A 21,473-nucleotide genomic window follows, 5' to 3' on the forward strand; every position below is an offset into this window, starting at 1 on the left:
TTTTACACTTCAAAACCCTAATTTTAATCCTCTCAAAAATTGAGGTCGAAGTTGGGTTGGGCCGAAGGGTCGGAGACGGGCGAAGCTAGCGGCAGTGGGGGCGGTGGCGGCGGCAATGAAGGTGGTGAAGAAGATGTGCCGGATTCCGATGACGCCACCGAGTAGGAAGCGGTGGCGTCATTTTTTTAGTGTTTTTTAAAAAAAATTCGTTGTATAATTTTCCTCTAGCTATAATACGACGAAAATTTGTCTCTAATTCACTTTTTTATTAAATTATGTTTATTTTCCAAATTATTAGTCTAATTAAATTTATTGTAGTTAAATTAAAAAATATCATTAAACAAAACAAATTAATTTTTATTTTGGAGAGGGCCACATTCCGTGGCCCTTGTTGTCTTTGGGTTTTATACCATTGTGGAGGGCCATGGAGAGCCACATTTGGTGGCTGAGCCAACTTTGGTAGCCCCAGAGGGCCACCATTGTGGACACTCTCAAAGTTACCAAAATACCCAATAGCCCAAATTCAACCATCCATCCATCCATCCATCGTTACTGGTCACTAGTTTTCTTTTCAGTCTATTCACACATACTTGTTTAACTTACTTTTTACTATAAAACTTACTTTTTTACTATTTATAGTAATTGACCACACAATCTACTAACTCATTTCCCTCACATTTTATTATAAAACTAAGAGTAGAGGCCAAATTTAGTCCTAAACATATAACATTTTTATGATTTTGGTCCTACACATTATGTTTTAAATTATTGCATCTCATATATTTGAACTCGGGCCAGAAGCAGTCCATTTTGAATGGCTCCGTCAAAAGTGGCGGTCAAACGGCCCATTTTGACCGCATTAAATGTTTCTATTAGATTTTTTTAATTATTTCAAAAATAAAAATTATAATCTAGAATAATTTAAATTAAAAAAATTAAAACCTCCTGTGATCTATCGACAAGATCAAATCATAATCAGGCCATCTGCAACGTTGTCTCTTATCCGTCTCTTAACCATCTCATCCCTTAACTATTCATGAGCCCCACTGTACTTTTCACTTCATCTCTTAACTAAGAGACAGAACCTACAACCCTCCATCTCTTATCCGTCTCTTAACCATCTCATCCCTTAACTATTCATTCAATTTCATTTTTTATTTTTATTTCTAACAAATTCAATTAATAAAAACACACTTCATTAAATAAAATAAAATTACAACTTAAAATTCTTAAAAAATTAAAAAAAACATAAATAAAAATCCTAATAAAATGAAAAATACATAATTTAATTTCTTTCGCTCACTCTCTCTACCGGTTGCCAAATTTTGCCCAAATATGCTCCATTAGATCATCTTGGAGTTGGGCGTGGGCGGTAGAATCACGTGTCCTTGCCCGAATAGACAACCGATCTTGCAAAGACGGATGCACTCCACTGCGAGGCGGACTACTTTCGATAGAGCTTCCGGGGGTTTCAGGGTCGAACCAATTTCCTGCCTCAGGTCCTTCGTCGGCGACAATCATGTTGTGCAAGATTATGCACGTATACATGATGTCGACCATACTCTCCATGAACCACGTACGAGCCGGGGCTTTGATAATGTTGAAGCGCGCTTGGAGAACCCCGAACGCCCTCTCCACATCCTTGCGAGCAGCCTACTGCTTCTGCGCAAAAAGAGCCTATTTTTCGTCCACCGGCCTGTTGAACGTCTTCACGAAGGTTGGCCACTTCGGGTAGATGTCGTCGGCAAGATAGTACCCCATTTTGTACCGTCGGTTGTTAGCGATGAAGTTGATGGCCGGCGCTTTACCATCCAAAACTTCGGCAAAGATTTTGGATTGGTTGAGCACGTTGACGTCGTTGTTCGATCCGAGGACCCCGAAGTACGCATGCCAAATCCATAGCCGGTAGTCGGCAACGGCCTCGAGTATAACGGTGGGGTGGGTGCCTTTGTGGCCGCTCGTGTATGAGCCCCTCCACGCCACAGGGCAATTCTTCCATTGCCAATGCATGCAATCGACGCTGCCAAGCATCCCGGGGAATCCGTGCACTTCTTCGTGAAGGTGGAGCAGAAACTGACAATCTGTCGTACTTGGCTTCCGGAGAAATTCGTCGGTGAAGGCTGCCCGGACACCTTTGCAGAGTTGCATCAAGCACATTCTCCCAGTGCTTTCTCCAATGTGGAGTTATTCGTCGAACAAATCCGGCGTTTGTCCAGTAGCAAGCTGACGGATTGCTGCAGTACATTTGTACAGCGTCGTGTGGCTGGGACGGCCAACGGCGGAAGAACTCTTCCCGGGCTGCCAATGTATTTGCAATTTGGAGAAATAGTGGTTTCTGCATGCGGAAACGGCGACGGAAGTAGGTATCTCCCCATATCGTGTTATCACAGAAGTGGTCGCATACTAATCTTGCGGCGGCTTCCTCCCGGTTACGATGGATGTAAGTCCGGGATCGCCTTTGGGGCGGCGCGGCTTCCTCCGCCTCCCTACGTCGATCTTCTTCAAGCGATTATTCCATTATTTGACGCATTTGCTCAAATGGATCCATGAATGACTTAAATTTGGGAGAAGAATAAAAGAGATGATTTGAGATGAAAATTGGAGTGGAAAGCGAGATGATTTGTGAAGAATAGATGTGTGTTTGTGTGTGTGAAAGAGGAGTATTTATAGAATAAAAAAGAAAAAATAAATATATATTTTTAAAAATGACAGTTTTTTTTTTAAATTTGATTTTTTTAAAAAAAAAATTATTTATTGCGTCAGCGTGACGACGCACACTCACGGGCCTACGAGTGGGCGTCACGCGTGGCTCCAGCGAGCGCCACGTCGCGCAGGCGCGTGGCAAGCTGTCTCGCGCGCCGTCTCGGCTGGTTGGGGACGAGACGGGACGCTGCAACGCGTCCCGCGCCCGTCTCGTCTCGGAGGGATGAGATAAGGGACACCCGCGAGACACGTTGCGGGTGCCCTCGTAAACTCGTTGAAATTAAGCACTCCATTGCCACTGGAGTTAAGTACGCACTTCCCTCCGGCGCGTAGAGTTCGAACGCGGCCTTCAAATCGCTCTTCTTCTCCTCCTCTCCCACCCCTTTCACTACCGTCACGAAATCCTCCAAACTCAACAACCCGTCCCCCTTCGAACCTGTCAGCACCAACGCGCTGCCGCAACTTCTCCAGGCTTATTCTGCCGTCGCCGTCCGAATCGAAGTGGCTGAAAACTCTCTCGTATTGCTCGAATTTGTGAGATGCGAAATTTGAGACAAAAACTAAGATACACTGTAATTGATTGAATCAAGAAAGAAGATATTATGTGTGCGGATGTTTTTTGGTGATGGAGTTTGGGGTATTTATAGGTGTGTTGTAAAGAAACGCCGGGTACGTACCAGCAAATCAACCACGATTACCAAAAACCGGATGCGGCGCACCACTCGCCGCCGCAGAGGGCGTCGAGGAATGTGCCATCACAGAAAAAGACTCCGAGCATTGCGATGGTGGAGAGGCAGATGACGTTGTGGCCTTTCTTGTCGAAGAGCCCTAATTTGGTGAATTCGTGGACGAGTTTGCGGTAGTCCTTGGATACTTCGGAAACGGCATAGTTTTGGAGTTGGAGGTGGTTGTGGAAGGGGGCGAGGTAGGACCAAGCATAGCCGGGATGGTAGGCGACGAATGCGTCGGTGGCCGGCGAGGTTGAGGAAGGGAAGGTCACCGCCATGGTGGGATTTGAAGAAGAATAGTGTTGGGCTCAAGTTGGTAATGGATGTTTCAATTTTTTAATTTAATATTTTTAGAATAATAATTTCTTTTTGAAATAATTAAAAAATCTGATAAATATGTTTAATTCTGTCAAATAGGCTAAACATCCGTTGACTATTACTTTTTAGACGGAGCCGTCCAAAAAGGATCAATTCCAGCCCAAGTTCAAATATGTGGGATGTAATAATTCAAAACGTAATGTCTATGGTCAATTTTGGCATTTACTCTAAAACTAATACTCCACATTCCATTGATTTGTTCTACCCACTTTCTATTAATATAGTATTTTTTAAAATTCATGCGGAATCAAAATGTGACGTTTTTTGACAGACGAGGGAGTAACTTATTTCCAACCAAGAGAAAGGGGTTCCAATATCTATATTGTTGACAACAAACAATGGATTATATCTCTATCTTATACTCCCTTTGTTTTGATAAATATAATTAAATTTTGAACAAATATACATTTTAATGTATAATTAATAAAATAAAAGATATAGATAAAATGATTGAAGCAATATTAACATAAAATACATCTCTACCTTATGAAAGAAAAAATTTCTTAAATTAGAAAGTTTAAAATTTTAAAAAGGAACTAAAAGATGTTTATATTTTTAAGAGACGGATGGAATATGTATTTATTGTATAATGTCTTTCTGACTCTATCGTGCCTCAAATCTAGAATGACTCAATTATGATAAAACTTTCTAAAATAAAAAAATGAATCAATTATAGGAATGGGAGAGTGTTAGAGAGAAAGAGAAACTAAAGTGAGAATGAGAATAAAAATTTTATTAAAATAAATGACTCAACTATCTTAAGACAAGGAGAATATGAGAGTATTTAATACTACTATTATTCATTACTTTCATTGTCTCCATTAAGAGTCATATTTTACTATTAAGAATCCTATTTCACTTTTAGCATCAATGAAGGTTTCACGTTCCATCAATATTTTATTATAAAATTAGTATATATGAATAACATTTACATTGAACTAACTTGTTCAATTTATTTTTTTTATATTTTTTAAAATTCGTGCTGAAACCAAATAAAATTTATTAAGAGACTGAAAAAGTATTTATTAATATTGCTTTTACTAACTAACATGAATCAAAGTAAACCTACAACAAAAGTGAGACGTAGCACTTTAATACTGACAAAAATAATCAAGCAATATAATTCAAATCGGCGCCAAAATAATACTCTTTTATCTTATAAAAATAAAAAAATTTGAGATGAGGCGGGGTTTAATAATACATAATTAACAAAAAAAGAAAGAATTAAAAAATATTTTTTAATGAAGATTTTTTTTAATTTTATTAAAAAGAAAAAAATCATAAAAATAAAATTAAACTATTTTTCAGTAAAAAAATAATTTCTATTTTTTGGGGGACCAAGGAAATAATGTGATGGTGGAATATTATCTTATTTGAAAAACCATGGAATATTTAGAAAATAGAGTTAGGTAAAGGAAACATGACACGTGTGGTGAATAGATGTAGCATTTGATACCATGTGCGGCGGACTTCCGTTCTTATCAATAGTTAAGTCGTGACTCATAAGTACGGCCACCCACTCTATATAATTATTGCTTATCTATTCATCTTTTACATTTTCTTTTTCATTTTCTATTTTTATTTCAATTAAATATCCTCTCACTAAAAATAAATTGTTTTTTTCTGAATTAACTCATTAATAATGAAATATTTTTTAAAACAGAAACAACATCATTTCTATTCTTCGTCTTTCTTATTTTATTCTTTCTTTATTGTTTGACGTAATACTATATAAAATCTCATGTCAAAAAGCAAATGTTTCATTTCTAATATTTTTTAATTAAATTTAGTTAAAATTTTTAGGCATGATAATTAAGAAATTGTATTCTAAAATAAGAGAGAAGAATAAAGTAGAAAAGAAAATGAGAAAATAAAATAGAAAAGATAATAAGAATAAAGTAAGAGTAATTGAATATTTTATATTTGATTAAAGAAAATAAATGATTCAACGATAATCAATTTATATTGATGTTTCGTACCTTTCCGCACATGGGATATGTCCTTCCTCAAATATTTGCTGCCCCAAATAAAACCGACTCTACTTATTGAACACAACAGCGACACACTATCACCTTTTGTTTCCCAAACTACCCTTCTCCACTACCTTACCTTTTTCTTGTCCTTCACCGTACTCCACTCTCAACTCCCCCTTCTATTACCATTATACCCCCAAAGTCAATCTCCTCATTCTACCATTTTAATTTTTTTGGACAATTTTTTAACTCCTTTCCTTCCCCTCCAAATCTCATTTTTAGGCATAAATGTTGAGATGACTGCACAGTGTTGTGTGTGCTGACTGCATAATTTTATTTTTATATACTCCTCCCGTTCCTTATTAATAAAAGCATTTTTTTTCGGTACGGAATTTAAGAATAGTGTGTTAAATGAATGGTGAAAAAAGTAGGAACGTAAGAGAGATGAAGAAAGAATAAAGTAAAAGAGGGAATTACTTTTTACCAAAAATAGAAATGACTCAATAAACTTGGACTTCCAAAAATAGAAAAATGACTCTATTAACATGGAACGGGGGAGTATATAACTGTGAATTGGGAAAAATACATAAATTAATAATTTTAATTAAGATAATTTATTAATTTTTAAAAATTTAAATTTTAAATTTAATTATATAAAATTAAATCTAATATTGAAATAAATAAACAAAGTGAAAGATGGTGGCAAACGACGAAGAAAATAAATTTTGAAATAATATCGGATTTATTACATCATTGAAATAATATTAAATTGAAAAAGTAAAAAATGTGAAAATACCAAATTGTCCAGCCCCAAAAATGACATTTTAGGAAGAAAATAGCGTAAAATGACCAATTTCAAAATAAAGACTACTAAAAGTATTTTTAAAGTACATGAATTATGAGCGAAATAAGTCCATAATCAGGGACTATTATTGGAGCACACCCTATTTTATTAGATAGAACCATAGCAATCGTGGAGGGTAAGTATGTCAATGGATAAAATTGGTGACTCGTAGTGGCGAAAATGCCAAAAAGGGTATTATCATAATTTCACGTAATCATCTTCCTCAGTCCACACCTTCTGCTCTCAATCCATGCCAACTATTTTCTGGTAACGGTTACTTACTTGTTCATTCCACATTTCCTTTTCTGCTTATTAAGGAGTAAGTATTTTTCTTGTTTTCAACAAAACCAGACTCAAAAATTCAATCAATGAAGAGCAAAAAGGAATCCAGCTTCTCCCGCTTCGATCTTCTCTCCGAAGAAATAGTCTTCACAATCCTCGATTTCCTCCACCAAAACCCCTGCGATGTCAAGTCATTCTCTCTTGTTTGTACCTCATTCCACGCAATCGAGTCTCGCCACCGGAGATTCCTGAAACCCCTCCGCTCCGAGCATTTCCCCAAGCTCTTCGCCAGGTATCGCCATGTCTCAAATCTCGATCTCTCCCTGTGTCCGAGGATAACCGACACCTCCCTCGGCGCGATCGCCGCCGGTTGCAAGGAGGAATTGAGGTCGATTGATCTGTCTAGGTCGAGCTTCTTCTCCCCCGCGGGGTTGTCGAATTTGGTTGCGAATTGCTCCAATTTGGTGGAGATTGATCTGTCGAATGCGGCGGAGCTCAGGGATACGGCGGCGGCGGCGGTGGCGGAGGCTAGGAATCTGGAGAGGCTGTGGCTGGTGAGGTGTAAATCGATTACGGATATTGGGATTGGGTGTATTGCTGTGGGGTGCCGGAAATTGAGGCTGCTTAGCTTGAAATGGTGTTTGGGGATTGGGGATTTGGGGGTGGGATTGATTGCTGTGAAATGCAAGGGTTTGAGGAGTCTGGATCTCTCTTATTTGCCGGTAATGCCGATTTTCAATCGATTGAGACTCTGTGTTTGGTGTTTTTCTGTTTGCTTTCGAGGATTAGCTAAACATATTATAGATTAACCGTTAATCACTTGTTTATCTAATCTAGATGGATTGGCGTTTTGGCTTGATAACTTCTAGATTAGTGATTTTGCTCACTCAATCTTCAGACTTGTTTATCTAGATGGATTGGCATTAGTGTCAAATGCTTGAATATATAGCATACATGATTAATAGTAACTTACAATCAACTAAGTACGACGTTGATGATGTCTCATTTTCACCTACGCAGATCACGAATAAATGTTTGTCACAAGTATTAGAGTTGCAACACCTTGAAGATCTCGTTCTTGAAGGATGTTTTGGAATTGACGACGACAGGCTCACAGCTCCGAAGCTAGGATGCAAATCATTGGAGGTACATGCTTTTGAACTAGTTATTTGGGGATTATCTGAAAATTGGACATGTTAAGTAGATGAAAATAGTACTTGTAAGTTGTAATTAACGATTCTTCGTTTCTAACAGACGCTTGATATGTCGAGCTGTCAGAATGTGAGCTACGTCGGTTTGACTTCTCTAACCAGCGCTGTTGGAAGTCTCAGGCAACTCATCTTATCATATGGCTCTCGTGTAAGTCTCTTACCCTGTTTCCTCTTTTCATGAGTTCCATATTTTCCGGCCTAACTTATCACTTATCACCCTTTGCTTTTCAGGTGGATCTTGCTCTTGCTAATAGTTTGCAGAGCCTTTCGACGTTACAATGTATAAAACTTGATGGCTGCCAGGTCACTTGCTCGGGACTCAAGGCCATTGGAAACTTGTGCATCTCCTTGAAGGAACTGAGCCTCAGTAAATGTGTCGGGGTGACAGATGAAGGACTTTCCTCACTCGCAACTAAGCATAAAGACTTGCAGAAGCTGGACATCACCTGCTGCCGCAAGATAACTCACGTCTCGCTTGCTCACATCACGAATTCTTGCACCTCCCTCGTCTCCCTAAAGATGGAGTCATGCACCTCGGTTTCTGCTGAAGCTTTCGTCTTGATAGGGCAGCGGTGCCAGCTTCTTGAGGAGCTTGACCTCACTGACAATGAAATAGACGATGAAGGCCTCAAGTCCATCTCGAGCTGCTCACAGCTCTCGAGCATTAAGCTCGGGATCTGCCTGAATATAACGGACGAGGGTGCAACACACATTGGCATTTCGTGTTCAAAGCTCAAAGAGATAGACTTATACAGGTAGCCAACCATCTAGTGGCTTGTACGTTCTATATAGATGTTGTTCTTGTCTGAAACAAGCTCCGTGTTGCCCTTTACAGATCAGCTGGGGTTACGGATTCAAGTATTCTAGCCATTTCTCGTGGCTGCCCCGTCCTTGAAATGATCAATGTAGCCTATTGCACGTCCATATCTGATACCTCCTTGATCGCCTTGTCAAAATGCACAAAGATGAGCACATTAGAGACTCGAGGATGCCCCCTTGTCACATCGTTGGGCCTAGCTGCCATCGCCGTCGGATGCAAGCAACTCACCCGATTAGACATCAAGAAATGTGTGAACATAGACGATGGGGGAATGATTCCTCTATCTCACTTCTCTCAGAATCTCAAGCAGGTAAGACTGCTTGTTCTTTCGTGTTTGGAGCCAAATCTCGTGACCAATCATCTGATCTCCTGTGTTTAATTGATATGCAGATAAATTTGTCCTATACCAATGTCACGGACTTGGGGCTCTTGTCACTCGCGAGGATCAGCTGCCTGCAGAGCATGACCCTCCTCAACCGGGAGGGGGTGACTCCAGCTGGACTAGCCGCTGCACTCTTGGCGTGCAGCGGGCTAACAAAAGTGAAGCTTCAGGCATCGTTCAAGTCGCTGTTGCCACCTCGGCTCTTTGAGCATTTGGAGGCCCGCGGCTGCTCTCTCCAGTGGAGAGAAAAGGTATTTCAGGTACGTCGTCTTCTGCACAGTGGCGGACCTATGAATTATTTTCTGCGTCCACCACCCACTACTTATACAACGGACGGACTGATTTCATTCTGGATCGAACTGATTTTATGTTTTTTTTGACAGGCTGAATTGGATCCTAAGTGTTGGAAACTGCCGTTGGTGGATTTGGAGTAGGTGGAGTATGTGATCTCGCGATACGACCTATGGCTGATTGTCGGGTTCCAGAGCTAGATCGACGTTGATGGTCTTCGTTGTACAGGTTTGTGAAAATGGCTGTGCGTGAAGATTGTGATTCATGTTTGATGGTAGTATTGTTTTAGAATCATGCATATTAGTTACGTGTGTTAGATGATTCCAACTCGTAAGAAAGGGACTCTATTCTTTCTCTTATTTTATTTTTTTTTGTGGTAGAAAAAAGCGGGCAAAACCCGAGAACAAACTAACGAATATAAGAAACATCTAACTTATCATGTAGAAGTCAAATATTAAGTTCTGTGGGTGGAGATTCCCGCACATGAATGCCGTTGTTCACCGAATAAGCATAATGTGATAAGTAACCAGCAGCAAAGTTGTCTTCCCTGGGCACGTGTTGCAGCATGACCGAGTTAAAATCTTGAAGCATTTTGCGGATTCTCAACACTATGGCTTGACAATTAGTAGAGATTTCAAATTTTCCTAAGATCATAGCAACAGCCACATAACTATCGCACTCTACTTCCAAAACTTGCACACCCAAACTTCTAGCCAATTCTACTCCATGAAAAATACACCAAATCTCAGCAAGCAAAATAGAACAAACCCCGATATTAGCCACAAATCCATGTCTCCAGTTACCTGCGTCATCTCTAATCAATCCTCCGCCATAGGCACGACCAGATATCCGCTCTAGGGAAGCATCCGTGTTCAACTTTAGAACCCCCTGTGAAGATGGCATCCAACTTACTAAAGTTGCACTTCGTGTCACCCCTTCGTGTTACGGTTCGGAACCGCCGGTTTCGGTTTTGGAAATTGCCGAACCGGAACCAAACCGCAAGGGTGTTTCGCGGTTATGGTTTCGGTTCCAAAACCGTTGGCTTCGGTTCCGAACTGGCGGTTTTTTTACGGTTTTTCACGGTTCTGAACTGCCGGTTTTTTGCGGTTCCGACTTGTTTTCACTGTTTTCCGGCGTTTTTTCGCGGTTCCGACACGGTTTCGGTTTGAAAATTTTTGAACTTAAACCGATCCACGGTTCAAAATTGACGGTTTTGCTTCGGATAAATTCTCACAGTCTCGGTTCAGAACCGTAACCGGCGGTTACAGTTACGGTTTCGGTTTTGGTTTTAACCGCCGGTTCGGTAAACCTTGGGTAGGTCTACGCCAACTCAACATCATGAATATTCCTAGCCATAGTAACGATACTTTCTCTTATTTTACTGTCCATATAATTTTTTCAAAATCAGTACGAAAAAGAAGTGACTCAATTACAATGAAACGGATAGGTATAAATTTAAAGGTTGTGTAATGGTAAACTTGAATACAAGACTTTTGGCCTCAAATATTACTAATCGGTCAAATCGCACACAATAACCCATCATCCTTTTTAGACTTCTTCACAAGATTCATTTTAATTTATTATTTGTTTTTTATTTCATTATAATTAAGTCTACAGTCTACCTATCAATATATAAAGACAGTTTTTGAGAAAGTAATTGACAACCAATTGAAATGTACGAGAAATAACTGAATATCATTATAAATATTATAATAATATAAAATAAAGAAAAATAATTTAAACTCATTTATTCAATCAATTGGATCACTTTTAATAATACTTATATAAACCTTTGGGTGCCGTTAATTAGTAATTTGGATGAATGAGATTGAATGTAACAGGTAAATAGCATATGTTAATAACGGTAAATATTTAATTAGTAATTTGGGTGCCATGAATTTATAGTGATGGTGAAATCATTAAATTAATCAACAAATATCAAAATTTATGACGACATATAATCGTTCATACAATATAAAAATATAAATTGAATTTAATTAATATGTTTTTGTATTTTCAAGATAAAAACACTTAACTACTAACAGAGAATATTGTGAAGCTTAAATTTATTCTTCAAAATAATATCTGTATAATTCACTAATAGTTTAATTAATTCTAGACGTGATTTTCTTAGTAGTCATGTAGAAATATACTCCGCTACACGTTACGCTGATAAATTCATAAACCTAGCATTGTGGATTTCTTTTTGCAATGAACAATTGAGACGAAATATTAAAATTATGGTATAATTGGTCATTTTAAAAAGTTGCATGATTAACCGGAATTTGACCAAATTTCATAATTTTTTAAAATTTTTCCATATTTTAGTATTTCATATTATAAATTTCGTACAAAAATTATTGGTAGTGAGACTAATTTTAATTATAAATAAAATTAATTATAATAATATAATGTTGTAAGTGTCTTCTCAAAAAATCATAATTGTGCATTAGATTTTAGACCCAATTTTATACGTATTGTAGACTTGAGAGTTCAAAACTAAATTGCCCAATTGCAAATTCGCAATCTATCATCTATATATCCTCTATCAGAATCTAAAGTGGGTTGGGTGAAAATACTTTTATATCCTTTTTGGAGGAAAAATGAAAAATTGACTATGTAATTATTTTTTTTTCTTTTACTAATATTGGCATTTTTTGTGAGTGCCATCTGACTGTACTACCTAGAGCTATGCCAAAAATAATTGGACAAAAAATGGTACAATCAAATGCAAACTTCTTGAAGAAGATTATTTAAAACACTTTTAAATAGATGCATTAGAATCTGCATTTGTGGACTGATTTTCTGATTGCAGTATAGTAGGTGTGGTTCTGCTTGGTATCCGGCGACGGCTCTGGCGGAGCTAGCGGATGAGGCAACGAGAGAGATGCCGAAGATGAAGAGGAAGCGACGGCGATGCTACTATCCAGCGAGGGACAAAGGTAAAATCTTTTGAACCCCAAATGACCAAAACATAAGTTTTAATTTAGAACTCTTGAAAACATGAAATAAAATGAACAGAAAATATCTACCCGGGCGATGCTGGCGTGAAGGGGGACGACCCTGGTAACGGCGGCGAGTCCAGCGGCTGAATGCAGGGCAACAGTTACGTCAACAGCGGCGGTGGCGTGAAACCATGAGAGAGGCGTGAGAAAAAAACGAGAAGAAGAAAGGGAGAGGAAGGAGAAAAATGGGCGAGGGGGCGGCTGCTGGCCGAGAGAGCCGCCGGAGCTCATCACAGCTAGGCTGGCGTGTGAGGGCGGCTGGGCGAGCTATGCATTGCGGCGGGTGTGGAGGAAGCAAGTGGGCGGCGTATAAGGGCGGTGGGCGGCGAGGCAAGCGGAAGGAGGCAGGTGGGGCGGGCGGCGGCGCATGGCAGGGCGGTAGGAGTAGGATGGGAGAGAAATGAGGCGCATTATATTGATTTAGTTTCATGGAATATTAGTTATTGTATATTAATTGGGCTCTAATTTTGAGCTAGCGTATAATTTGGATTCTTATAGTGGAGTAGTATATAATTAATGTTGTTTTTGATTAAATAGTAGAATTTGTGTTAAACTCTATTATTTAAAGCTAGGTTTTAATTTAGACTTTAAATTTATTGTACATTGTATATATTTTTAAAATCAAATTAAATTTGTGTATTAATTTCTTGAATATTTTTATTACTTTTTGGTATATTGAAATTATTTTTAGATTATAATTATGTATAAAATTTTATTTATATTTATTATTTATAAATAACAAACCTACTATGTATATATACATATTTAATTAGAACCTAGCTAAAATTTTGTTTCGTTATGTATAAGTCTTATCTAAACTCATAGATATTATGCATTAATATTATTTTAATTATTTTTACATGTATCTCATAGATATTATTAGCAAAAATAAATGACCTTCTTTAATTTTATTTGTATACTTTCGTAGATATATATGATAATAATTAATACATAAATATATGTAAAATTGTACTTTATTTTTTTCATATGATAATACATAATTAAACTTTATATAACTATTATATTTATATAATAATCTGACTTTTCTCTTGATCTCTCCTCACACATTTTTTCTTTATTTTTGTATCATATTTTAACAAACTCACGCTCTTTTATCATTAGAGCATTAGCAGTGGTGCAGATGTCTCGGCGGACATCCCCGCGGACATCCTAAAAACACCTCATGCCACGTCGTACGGACATCTCACTGCGGATGCCACGTCATACGGACATCCCACTGCACAGTGGTGGACATCCCGACGGACTTCCCACAATAAAAATTCACAAATTAAACAATTTACGGAATTAAAATTTCGACACAAATACGGGGAAAATGAAACCACTTTTATTTTTTTAAAAACATACTTAATTAAAAAAATATATAATTATTAAAAAAATTACATTGTTAAAAAAACCGCCTTCTCACTCGGATTCCCCGCCGCCAGTCCACTCGTCGTCCTCGCCGCCGCCACCCCCTCGTCGTCACTCTCCGACATGTCTCCGAACCCCAAATCATGCCGCTTACTATTGATGATATCCTTAAGCGACCGCTTATAATGACGGTCGGTCGATTGACGTCATTCAACTATTGCATGTAACAAAGTTTCATGTGCCGCGATGCGGGCAAATGAGGGGTTCTCGGGATCGTTTTGGGTGGGTGTTGCCAATTGGGCCTCGCCGGATCCGCTGGCGCTTTCCCTCGCCATCCGCGCCGCCGACTTTTGCCCAACAGGGCGACGGCGACAGCCCGACGATGTGGGTGTCAGGAACTCTACCTCGGCGGGGGGAGTTCGTGGGAACCAGCACTGCTACTGTACTCCCTAGTGGCGCTGATCTTCGTCCGCTTCTGCCAGCCAGATTCAACACCCGCAGTGAACTTGGCCGAAGTCTGCACCACAATATAGACCTCCCAATATTTGAATTCCCCGAACCCCTATGTAGTGTCGATGAACTGATGGTGAGACAGGAGCTTCACATCCTCGGCAGACATGACGCTGGTTGCCGAGCGGAGGTTGTTTGTGTAAATGTCGGCAAATCGGCTGAGCTGTCTCCTCAGCCGCTCCCACTGTTTCTAGCATTGCTCTCCGTTGTGAGGCTCCCCCCTGGCGGTTTGAACTGGAGGTAACTTTGGCTAATGCGCCACCACATCCTGTCGATGTGCTGGTTAGCCCCGACGTACGAATCCTCCACCACACCGATCCACGCCTTCACCAGCGCGATGCACTCCTCCATGCTCCAGACGGTCATCTTCTTCCCGCTGGACCCCTCCCCTACCTCAGCGGCCCCCGCCTCACCACCGTACATCGGGACGGGGCGAGGTAATGCCCCATCCCCTGCCCCTCCCTCTCCCTGGCCTCCTTCCCTTCCTCCCTGTCGCCGTTGGTGCGTCGGTGGGAGAATCCCGGATCGGTGATAGCCCCAACTCCTCAAGCGAGAACGTCTCCATGCTAGTGAACTGAGTCTCGAGAGGAGTACTCGGCGGGTTGTCTGGCGCCAGTAAATCCATATACGGCCGATAGACGTTGTCCACCGGCGATTGGGGGACCCCTTGCCTACCCCCCCCCCCCCCCCCGCAGCGCCATGCGATCCCTACATCATCCCCGACATCATCATCCCAGGCATCTGAGGCATCATTCCTGGCACTTGGGCCATCATTCCTGGCATTTGGGGCATCATCCCGGGCATATGGGGCATCATCCTGGGCATCTGGGGCATCATTCCCGGCATTTGGGGCATTCTGGGACTCGCCCCGGGCATCTGGGACATTTGGGACATCATCCCATACCACTGCGGGTACATGTTGTAGTACTCGGGCATTATCCCCGCCACCGTTTGAGATTGGGGCATCATCCCCGGCATTTGGGGCATGGCGGCGGACATCGACGTACTACCGCCGGCAGGAAAATAAGGCGCCTGTGACTCGCTCGTGGCGGGGGAATCGCTATCGTGGTGCTCCATTGTTCTTCGAAAGAAAAGTACTCCCTTCGTCCGCGAATAGGAGTCCCATTTTTCCATTTTAGTCCGTCCGCGAATAGGAGTCCCGGTTCATTATTACTATAAATGGTAAAGAGACCCCACATTCCACCAACTCATTTCACTCACATATCATATAAAACTAATACTTCCTCTATCCCATTAAATATGCAACGTTTGCTTTTGCGCATTTATTTTAGAAAAAATATATAAATAACTAAAGTGGTGAAAAAATAAAGTAATAGAGAGAAAAATGTAGAGGAGAATCACCTTTATAATATTCTCTTTTTTGCTTTATTTTTTCTCCCCTTTAATTATTTATTATCATTTTCCCAAAACATGTGTGAAAAAATAAACGTTTCATATTTAATGGGACAGAGGGAGTATATAAAAATGGGTCTCATATCCCACTAACTTTTTTCCACCCACTTTTCTTAACATTTCTTAAAACCCGTGCCGGAATGAAATGAGACTCCTATTCGCGGACGGATGGAGTATTTTAGAGAGAGAGATACTCGTTAATACAAGTGATGTGAATGAAATGAAGTTCAACGAGACGTATTTATAGAATTATTAAAAAAGAAATTAATGCAATAATCGGGACGTCCGCGTGGACATCCGTGGGAGTCAACGCAATGGCGGACGTCCGGAACCCCGCGGAACTCCGGTGTCCACAGCGGATGTCCGTATCCGTGCCTCCCTTGCACAATGGCGGACGTCTCGCGCGGACTTCCGGCACGCCGGTCGGAATTCCGCCGGGACGGACGCCATTGCTAATGATCTTAGTCGCACATCTCTCTTTTGTCAATTATTTTACTCCACTTGTATCATAAAATTAAATTGTTTGCTAAATTTGAAATATTTGATTTATTAGGAAGAAGTAAATTATTGTTTTAGAGTGGGATAAGATAATTATATTTTTGTTTTTGTAAATCTCTCTATTGTTGTGAATTCTTATTTTGTATAGTTTCATTGGTATTAATATTTATGTAAATCTTATGTCCAGCACAGCATAGGTGTTAATACTACAATTTTGGGGTTCCTCTTCATCTAAATTTACTCACTGTGATAAACCCTAATTGCAAAACCCTTCTGCAAAACCAGTTTCTCCTCACCTCCATTGCCTGAATCCTCCAAATTATAAAAAATGGCTCGGAGCTTGAAGAATCCCAAAAAGGCGAAACGAAAAAACAAGGTAAAGAAAGTCCAATCTTTTCTAATTCGGATTGAATACTTTTTCTGTAGCTGTGTTAGTCAATTTGAGCTGCTCTTTTGCTCATGAATCCCAAAAAGGGCTCGAAGAAAGATGAAGGATCATCGTCAAATTCGGGCCCGACGGTGCCGGCGAAAGTGTGGCAACCGGGCGTAGACGCATTGGAGGAAGGAGAGGAGCTTCAGTGCGACCTCTCTGCATACAATTCTTATCACGGTTTTCACATTGGATGGCCTTGCTTGAGGTAATTTGCTCATATATCCCCTTTTTTTTGTCATTCTGCTTTAATTGAGTCATCCTCTTTCATTCTTCTGTGTCTGTGTGTGTGTGTGTGTGAGAGAGAGAGAGAGAGGTGGGGAATGGGAATTTGTCAACCTTTTTCTGTTATTCACTGTTAAAAAGTTGCAATTTTGATGCAGGGGTAGTGATCATTTGTAGTTAGGAGAAGCTTTAATGAAGTGTATGATAGCTTGTGATTAATTTCCCTACCAAAGTTGCAGTTAAATTATTGAGCTATTTATATAGCATAAACCATTTTTAAATATCAAGAGCTGATGGTTTGGTTTGAGACAGTTTTGATATTTTGCGTGATTCGTTGGGCCTGGTGCGCACTGAGTTTCCACACACCGTCTATTCTGTTGCTGGAACACAGGTGATTCTCGAGTCATTTTCCTGTTTATAATGATTTGTTGCTTAATTGAGCAGATGAGATAGCTATCTCTCTGTATATGTAAATATGCCAAAAAAATGTTGATGACAAAGGATTGATGCTTTGTTAATATTTAGCTGATGAGAAGATATTGAATGTTTCAGAGTAACACATCTTCTCTTCTCTGGAAGTTCTTTGTTTTTTTTTGGTTGTTTTATTACATATTAACCCAGTTAACATATCTCATTTTGGTAGGCAGAGAAGTCCTCTTGGAACTACATCGGAATCTTTAAGATCTTAAATGTTTCTGGGAAGAGGCGTGACTTAGTGCCTGCGAAATCAAATAATGAAGATACGGATATGGAGAGTGACAGTAGTGATAGTGATGAGGAGGAAGTTGGCGGAACCAAGACCCCAGTTTTGCAGGTATATTTATGTAATTCTGTAATCATTACTTTTTTTCAGTTCAACTTATATGCACACCCTTCTGAGCATTTTGTGTCTTCACGCAATGGGCCTACAGGTACGTAAGGTCAGTCATGAAGGCGGTGTAAACCGGATTCGTGCTATGGCACAACATCCTCATATATGTGCTTCATGGGCAGATACCGGCCTTGTTCAGGTACACTTTTTGTATACTTGAAATTGTCTAACTGTATCTACACTTAGTTCTCTTGTATGTAGCCTTGTAGCATAACTTGATGGATGTTTTGAAGGTGTGGGACTTCAGCTCTCATTTGCGTGCGTTGGAAGAAGCCGATACTGCAACTAATAATGGAGGATCGAACATGTTCAATCAAGCTCCTTTAGTTAAGTTTGCTGGACACAAGGATGAAGGCTATGCCATTGACTGGAGTCCCGTTGTTCCCGGAAGGCTTGTATCGGGTATGGCTGGACACTACAGAATTCGTTCCATTCAACACTTTTCTGAAATTTAACCCCCTTTATGTCTCAACTCCCACAGGGGACTGCAAGAATTGCATTCATCTTTGGGAACCAGCATCCGAATCAACATGGAATATCGACTCTACTCCCTTTGTTGGTCACACTGCTAGCGTCGAAGATCTACAGGTTTCCATCTTAATCAGCCTAGAATTGTATTGGACTTTGCTTTCATCGAAATGGTGGTTTATTTCTCCTTTTTGCAGTGGAGTCCTACAGAACCCTACGTCTTCGCCTCATGCTCGGTTGATGGAACTATAGCAATTTGGGATACTCGTACTGGGAAGTCTCCTGCTGTTTCTATCAAAGGACACAAAGCTGATGTGAATGTGATAACATGGAACAGGTGTTTATAGCTTTGTTTCTTAAGTAGTACTACTATTTGTTTGCTATATAGCTCTCTCTGTATTTCATTTTCTCGTTGCTTCTTTCACGACTAGCCTGGCGAGCTGTATGCTAGCATCAGGTAGTGATGATGGGACTTTTTCCATCCGAGATCTAAGATTACTCAAGGAAGGAGACTCTGTAGTTGCGCACTTTGAGTACCATAAGCACCCCATCACATCCATTGAATGGAGTCCGCACGAGACCTCCACCTTGGCAGTGTCTTCAGCTGACAATCAACTAACGTAAGAAGCCTCTAGATACGGTAGAATCCTCATAAAACTTGAGTTTTAACGAATGCTGATATCCTTGTCAGGATATGGGACCTTTCCCTTGAGAGAGACGAGGAAGAGGAGGCGGAGTTCAGAACCAAGACGAAAGAGCAAGTAAATGCTCCCAATGACTTGCCACCACAACTTCTATTTGTTCATCAGGTGACTAATTAATACCTCTCTTTTATCGATTAAAACCTATTCTATGAATAAGCAACGAGACGATCTGCCTCATCGCGCTCGTTTACCAAATTGTGCAGGGCCAGAAGGACTTGAAAGAAGTTCATTGGCATCCCCAGATACCGGGAATGCTCATATCCACCGCAGCAGATGGCTTCAACATCTTGATGCCTTCAAACATCGAATCCTCACTTCCCGGTGACAACGCTTGAATTCTCTCAGCAGACCGCAATTTCGTCCAACGAAAACAGCTGGTAATGTTGGAGAAAATCTCTCTTTTTTGTCGCTGAATTGAAGAAATGTACCGTTGAAAGATGATGGGAAAGGATTGGTTATATTTTGGACTGTTAGTAATTTGTGATTTACACAGTACTATAATACAATCATTTTTTTAGAAGTATTTTTTTTTAACGTGGACAAAATTTATACTGTGTTCTAAAATAAAACAAATAGATAGGAATGTCTAAACAACATGAGCTATCAATAATCAATCGAAATATTAATAGCATAGAGTTTTAAAAAAATTAAAAATGAATTCTGAGATCCCACGTGGAAATTGTAAAATTTTGCTTGAATTACACATGTCATGTTTCTATAACTTTTGAAAATTTTGAAGTTTTGAACTGCAACTTTTGAAAAGATTTTGCAACCAATGTTAATTTCGTTGTTTATCTTAGCACGTAAATTGTCACATATATCTACATTTCCAATTTTTTACATACTTTCACACTAAATCAATAATATCTCGGATTAGAGATATCTTCAATAAGAGAATTGATCTGCTGAGCGCTCCAAATGAGCGCCAGCCGTGAGCGCCTCTTTCTCTCTTCAATTTTGCAAGACGTTATAAGCGCCAGCCGCTTTAATTTTATCAAATGTAACCCCCGAGAAAAAAATATTTTAAAGAGAGAAAGAGACGCTCACAGCCTACGCTCATTTTGAGTGCTCAGTAGATAAATTATTTCAACAATAGGCGTTATATTATCATTCAATGCATCAACTCATTGATAATGAGCGGTCAATTAACTAACATGCATGATCAATCAATAAATGAATTGATAACTAACGCGTGTAGCTGTCGAAATATTAGCCCATTATCTCCCCTCCTAAACAATAAATTAGGCTTAATTATTTAATTAAAATAGAAGGTTGGTTCATTATGCATTTCATATTTAAGTGGTTTCAAGAAATTAGTATGATGTCCTATCGATCTTTTCTTTCGACATGTGAAATGTTTTTATTTATGGTCGTACATGTTAACATTATTAGTTTAACTTCATTAATACTCCAGTATTTAGGATAATGCTTAAAGAATACGAAGGCGACATTTATTAAGCACGGAAAACTTTGTGAAGTACTCCTATTAATTACAATTAAGAGGCAGCAGTAAATTTGAAGTCAAGATTTTAGTTGAAATCTTGATACAAGAATACTTCTACACCTAAACTAATTATGGTATTGGCCATTGGAAACCGAATTATATAAATTGAATACAAATTGCAACAGCTTATAACTTGCCGTATACAACTCTATCTTTCTCGATAAATCCACCATGAAATCTTCTTGTTTTGTGATACTATTATCATTTAATTGTTGTTGTAATTTGAGGTAAATTACATTTTTTCTGCATTTTTTTGTCTAGTATATGCACATAATTTATTTTTTCTCTTTAAACAAGGGATATTCAAGTATTCAACATCCATTATATTTACATATCTGAAATTTATTTCTATAATTCAAAGGCCAGGGACTAGCCAATTCTTCAGAACGTACATACCAAACAGATTGGGACAATAACTACCAAACAAAATTTATCATCAAATTTAAGTACTATAGAGATATTTTAAGATTACATTAGTCAAGACATACTTCCTTCATCTACCAACAAGTTTCCCATTTTATAATTTTTATCTATCCATCAATAAATATCATATTTATTATTTTATTTTTTTTGGTAATAGACCCACATTCCACTAATTTTATTTTACTCATATTTCAATATAAAACTAATAGTATGATCCACCTTCCACTAATATTTTCTAGTTACTCTCAACTACATTTCTTAAAACTCGTGCTTATATAAAATTGGTCTTATATTGGTGAACGGAGAGAGTAAAATATAATTATAAAAAAATCAGAAACATAGAAAAACTATTTTATGAAAAATCCACACATAATGATCAAAGTAAATTAGATCGAAAAATCATTTCTCGCGTAATAGCTTCGAGTACATAATTTAATAC

The 21,473-nt window shown here is 39.1% G+C and overlaps 2 protein-coding genes across 4 annotated transcripts; both read left to right on the forward strand.

Annotated features, from left to right (window-relative positions):
- Positions 1-6,857: 6,857 nt before the first annotated feature.
- On the forward strand, positions 6,858-13,121 carry LOC121763622 (F-box/LRR-repeat protein 3-like). 3 transcript variants are annotated; one of them, XR_006042456.1, is made up of 9 exons: positions 6,904-7,630; positions 7,929-8,054; positions 8,163-8,267; positions 8,351-8,874; positions 8,955-9,249; positions 9,330-9,581; positions 9,705-9,840; positions 12,428-12,554; positions 12,634-13,121. XR_006042456.1 is itself a non-coding variant. In XM_042159692.1 (8 exons), exons 2-8 carry the CDS (start codon positions 6,995-6,997, stop codon positions 9,753-9,755), a joined length of 1,989 nt encoding a protein of 662 aa, XP_042015626.1. In that variant the 5' UTR covers positions 6,858-6,893; positions 6,978-6,994; the 3' UTR covers positions 9,756-9,971. The 3 variants fall into 3 exon arrangements, 1 of the variants encoding a protein (XP_042015626.1); XR_006042457.1 differs by having other exon boundaries at positions 12,433-12,554; XM_042159692.1 differs by lacking the exons at positions 12,428-12,554; positions 12,634-13,121 and adding an exon at positions 6,858-6,893 and having other exon boundaries at positions 6,978-7,630; positions 9,705-9,971.
- A 3,471-nt stretch (positions 13,122-16,592) lies between these two features.
- Positions 16,593-19,627, forward strand: LOC121763638 (glutamate-rich WD repeat-containing protein 1-like). The gene is made up of 11 exons (XM_042159703.1): positions 16,593-16,785; positions 16,884-17,047; positions 17,377-17,455; positions 17,708-17,878; positions 17,976-18,074; positions 18,169-18,337; positions 18,417-18,523; positions 18,601-18,740; positions 18,835-19,023; positions 19,095-19,212; positions 19,311-19,627. Exons 1-11 carry the CDS (start codon positions 16,738-16,740, stop codon positions 19,440-19,442), a joined length of 1,416 nt encoding a protein of 471 aa, XP_042015637.1. The 5' UTR covers positions 16,593-16,737; the 3' UTR covers positions 19,443-19,627.
- The last annotated feature ends 1,846 nt before the right edge of the window (positions 19,628-21,473 follow it).

Source organism: Salvia splendens, chromosome 2 (assembly GCF_004379255.2).
Source record: "Salvia splendens isolate huo1 chromosome 2, SspV2, whole genome shotgun sequence".
In the NCBI taxonomy this organism is placed as follows: Eukaryota; Viridiplantae; Streptophyta; class Magnoliopsida; order Lamiales; family Lamiaceae; genus Salvia; species Salvia splendens.

Excerpts from the sequence above, each read along its gene's own strand:
- LOC121763622 (XM_042159692.1), top strand. The coding sequence starts at position 6,995 with ATGAAGAGCAAAAAGGAATCCAGCTTCTCCCGCTTCGATCTTCTCTCC. Across the intron at positions 8,055-8,162 it reads TAGGATGCAAATCATTGGAG|ACGCTTGATATGTCGAGCTG; the intron begins GTACATGCTTTT and ends CGTTTCTAACAG. Across the intron at positions 9,582-9,704 it reads GGAGAGAAAAGGTATTTCAG|GCTGAATTGGATCCTAAGTG; the intron begins GTACGTCGTCTT and ends TTTTTTTGACAG.
- LOC121763638 (XM_042159703.1), top strand. The coding sequence starts at position 16,738 with ATGGCTCGGAGCTTGAAGAATCCCAAAAAGGCGAAACGAAAAAACAAG. Across the intron at positions 18,524-18,600 it reads CTAGCGTCGAAGATCTACAG|TGGAGTCCTACAGAACCCTA; the intron begins GTTTCCATCTTA and ends TCCTTTTTGCAG. Across the intron at positions 19,213-19,310 it reads AACTTCTATTTGTTCATCAG|GGCCAGAAGGACTTGAAAGA; the intron begins GTGACTAATTAA and ends CAAATTGTGCAG.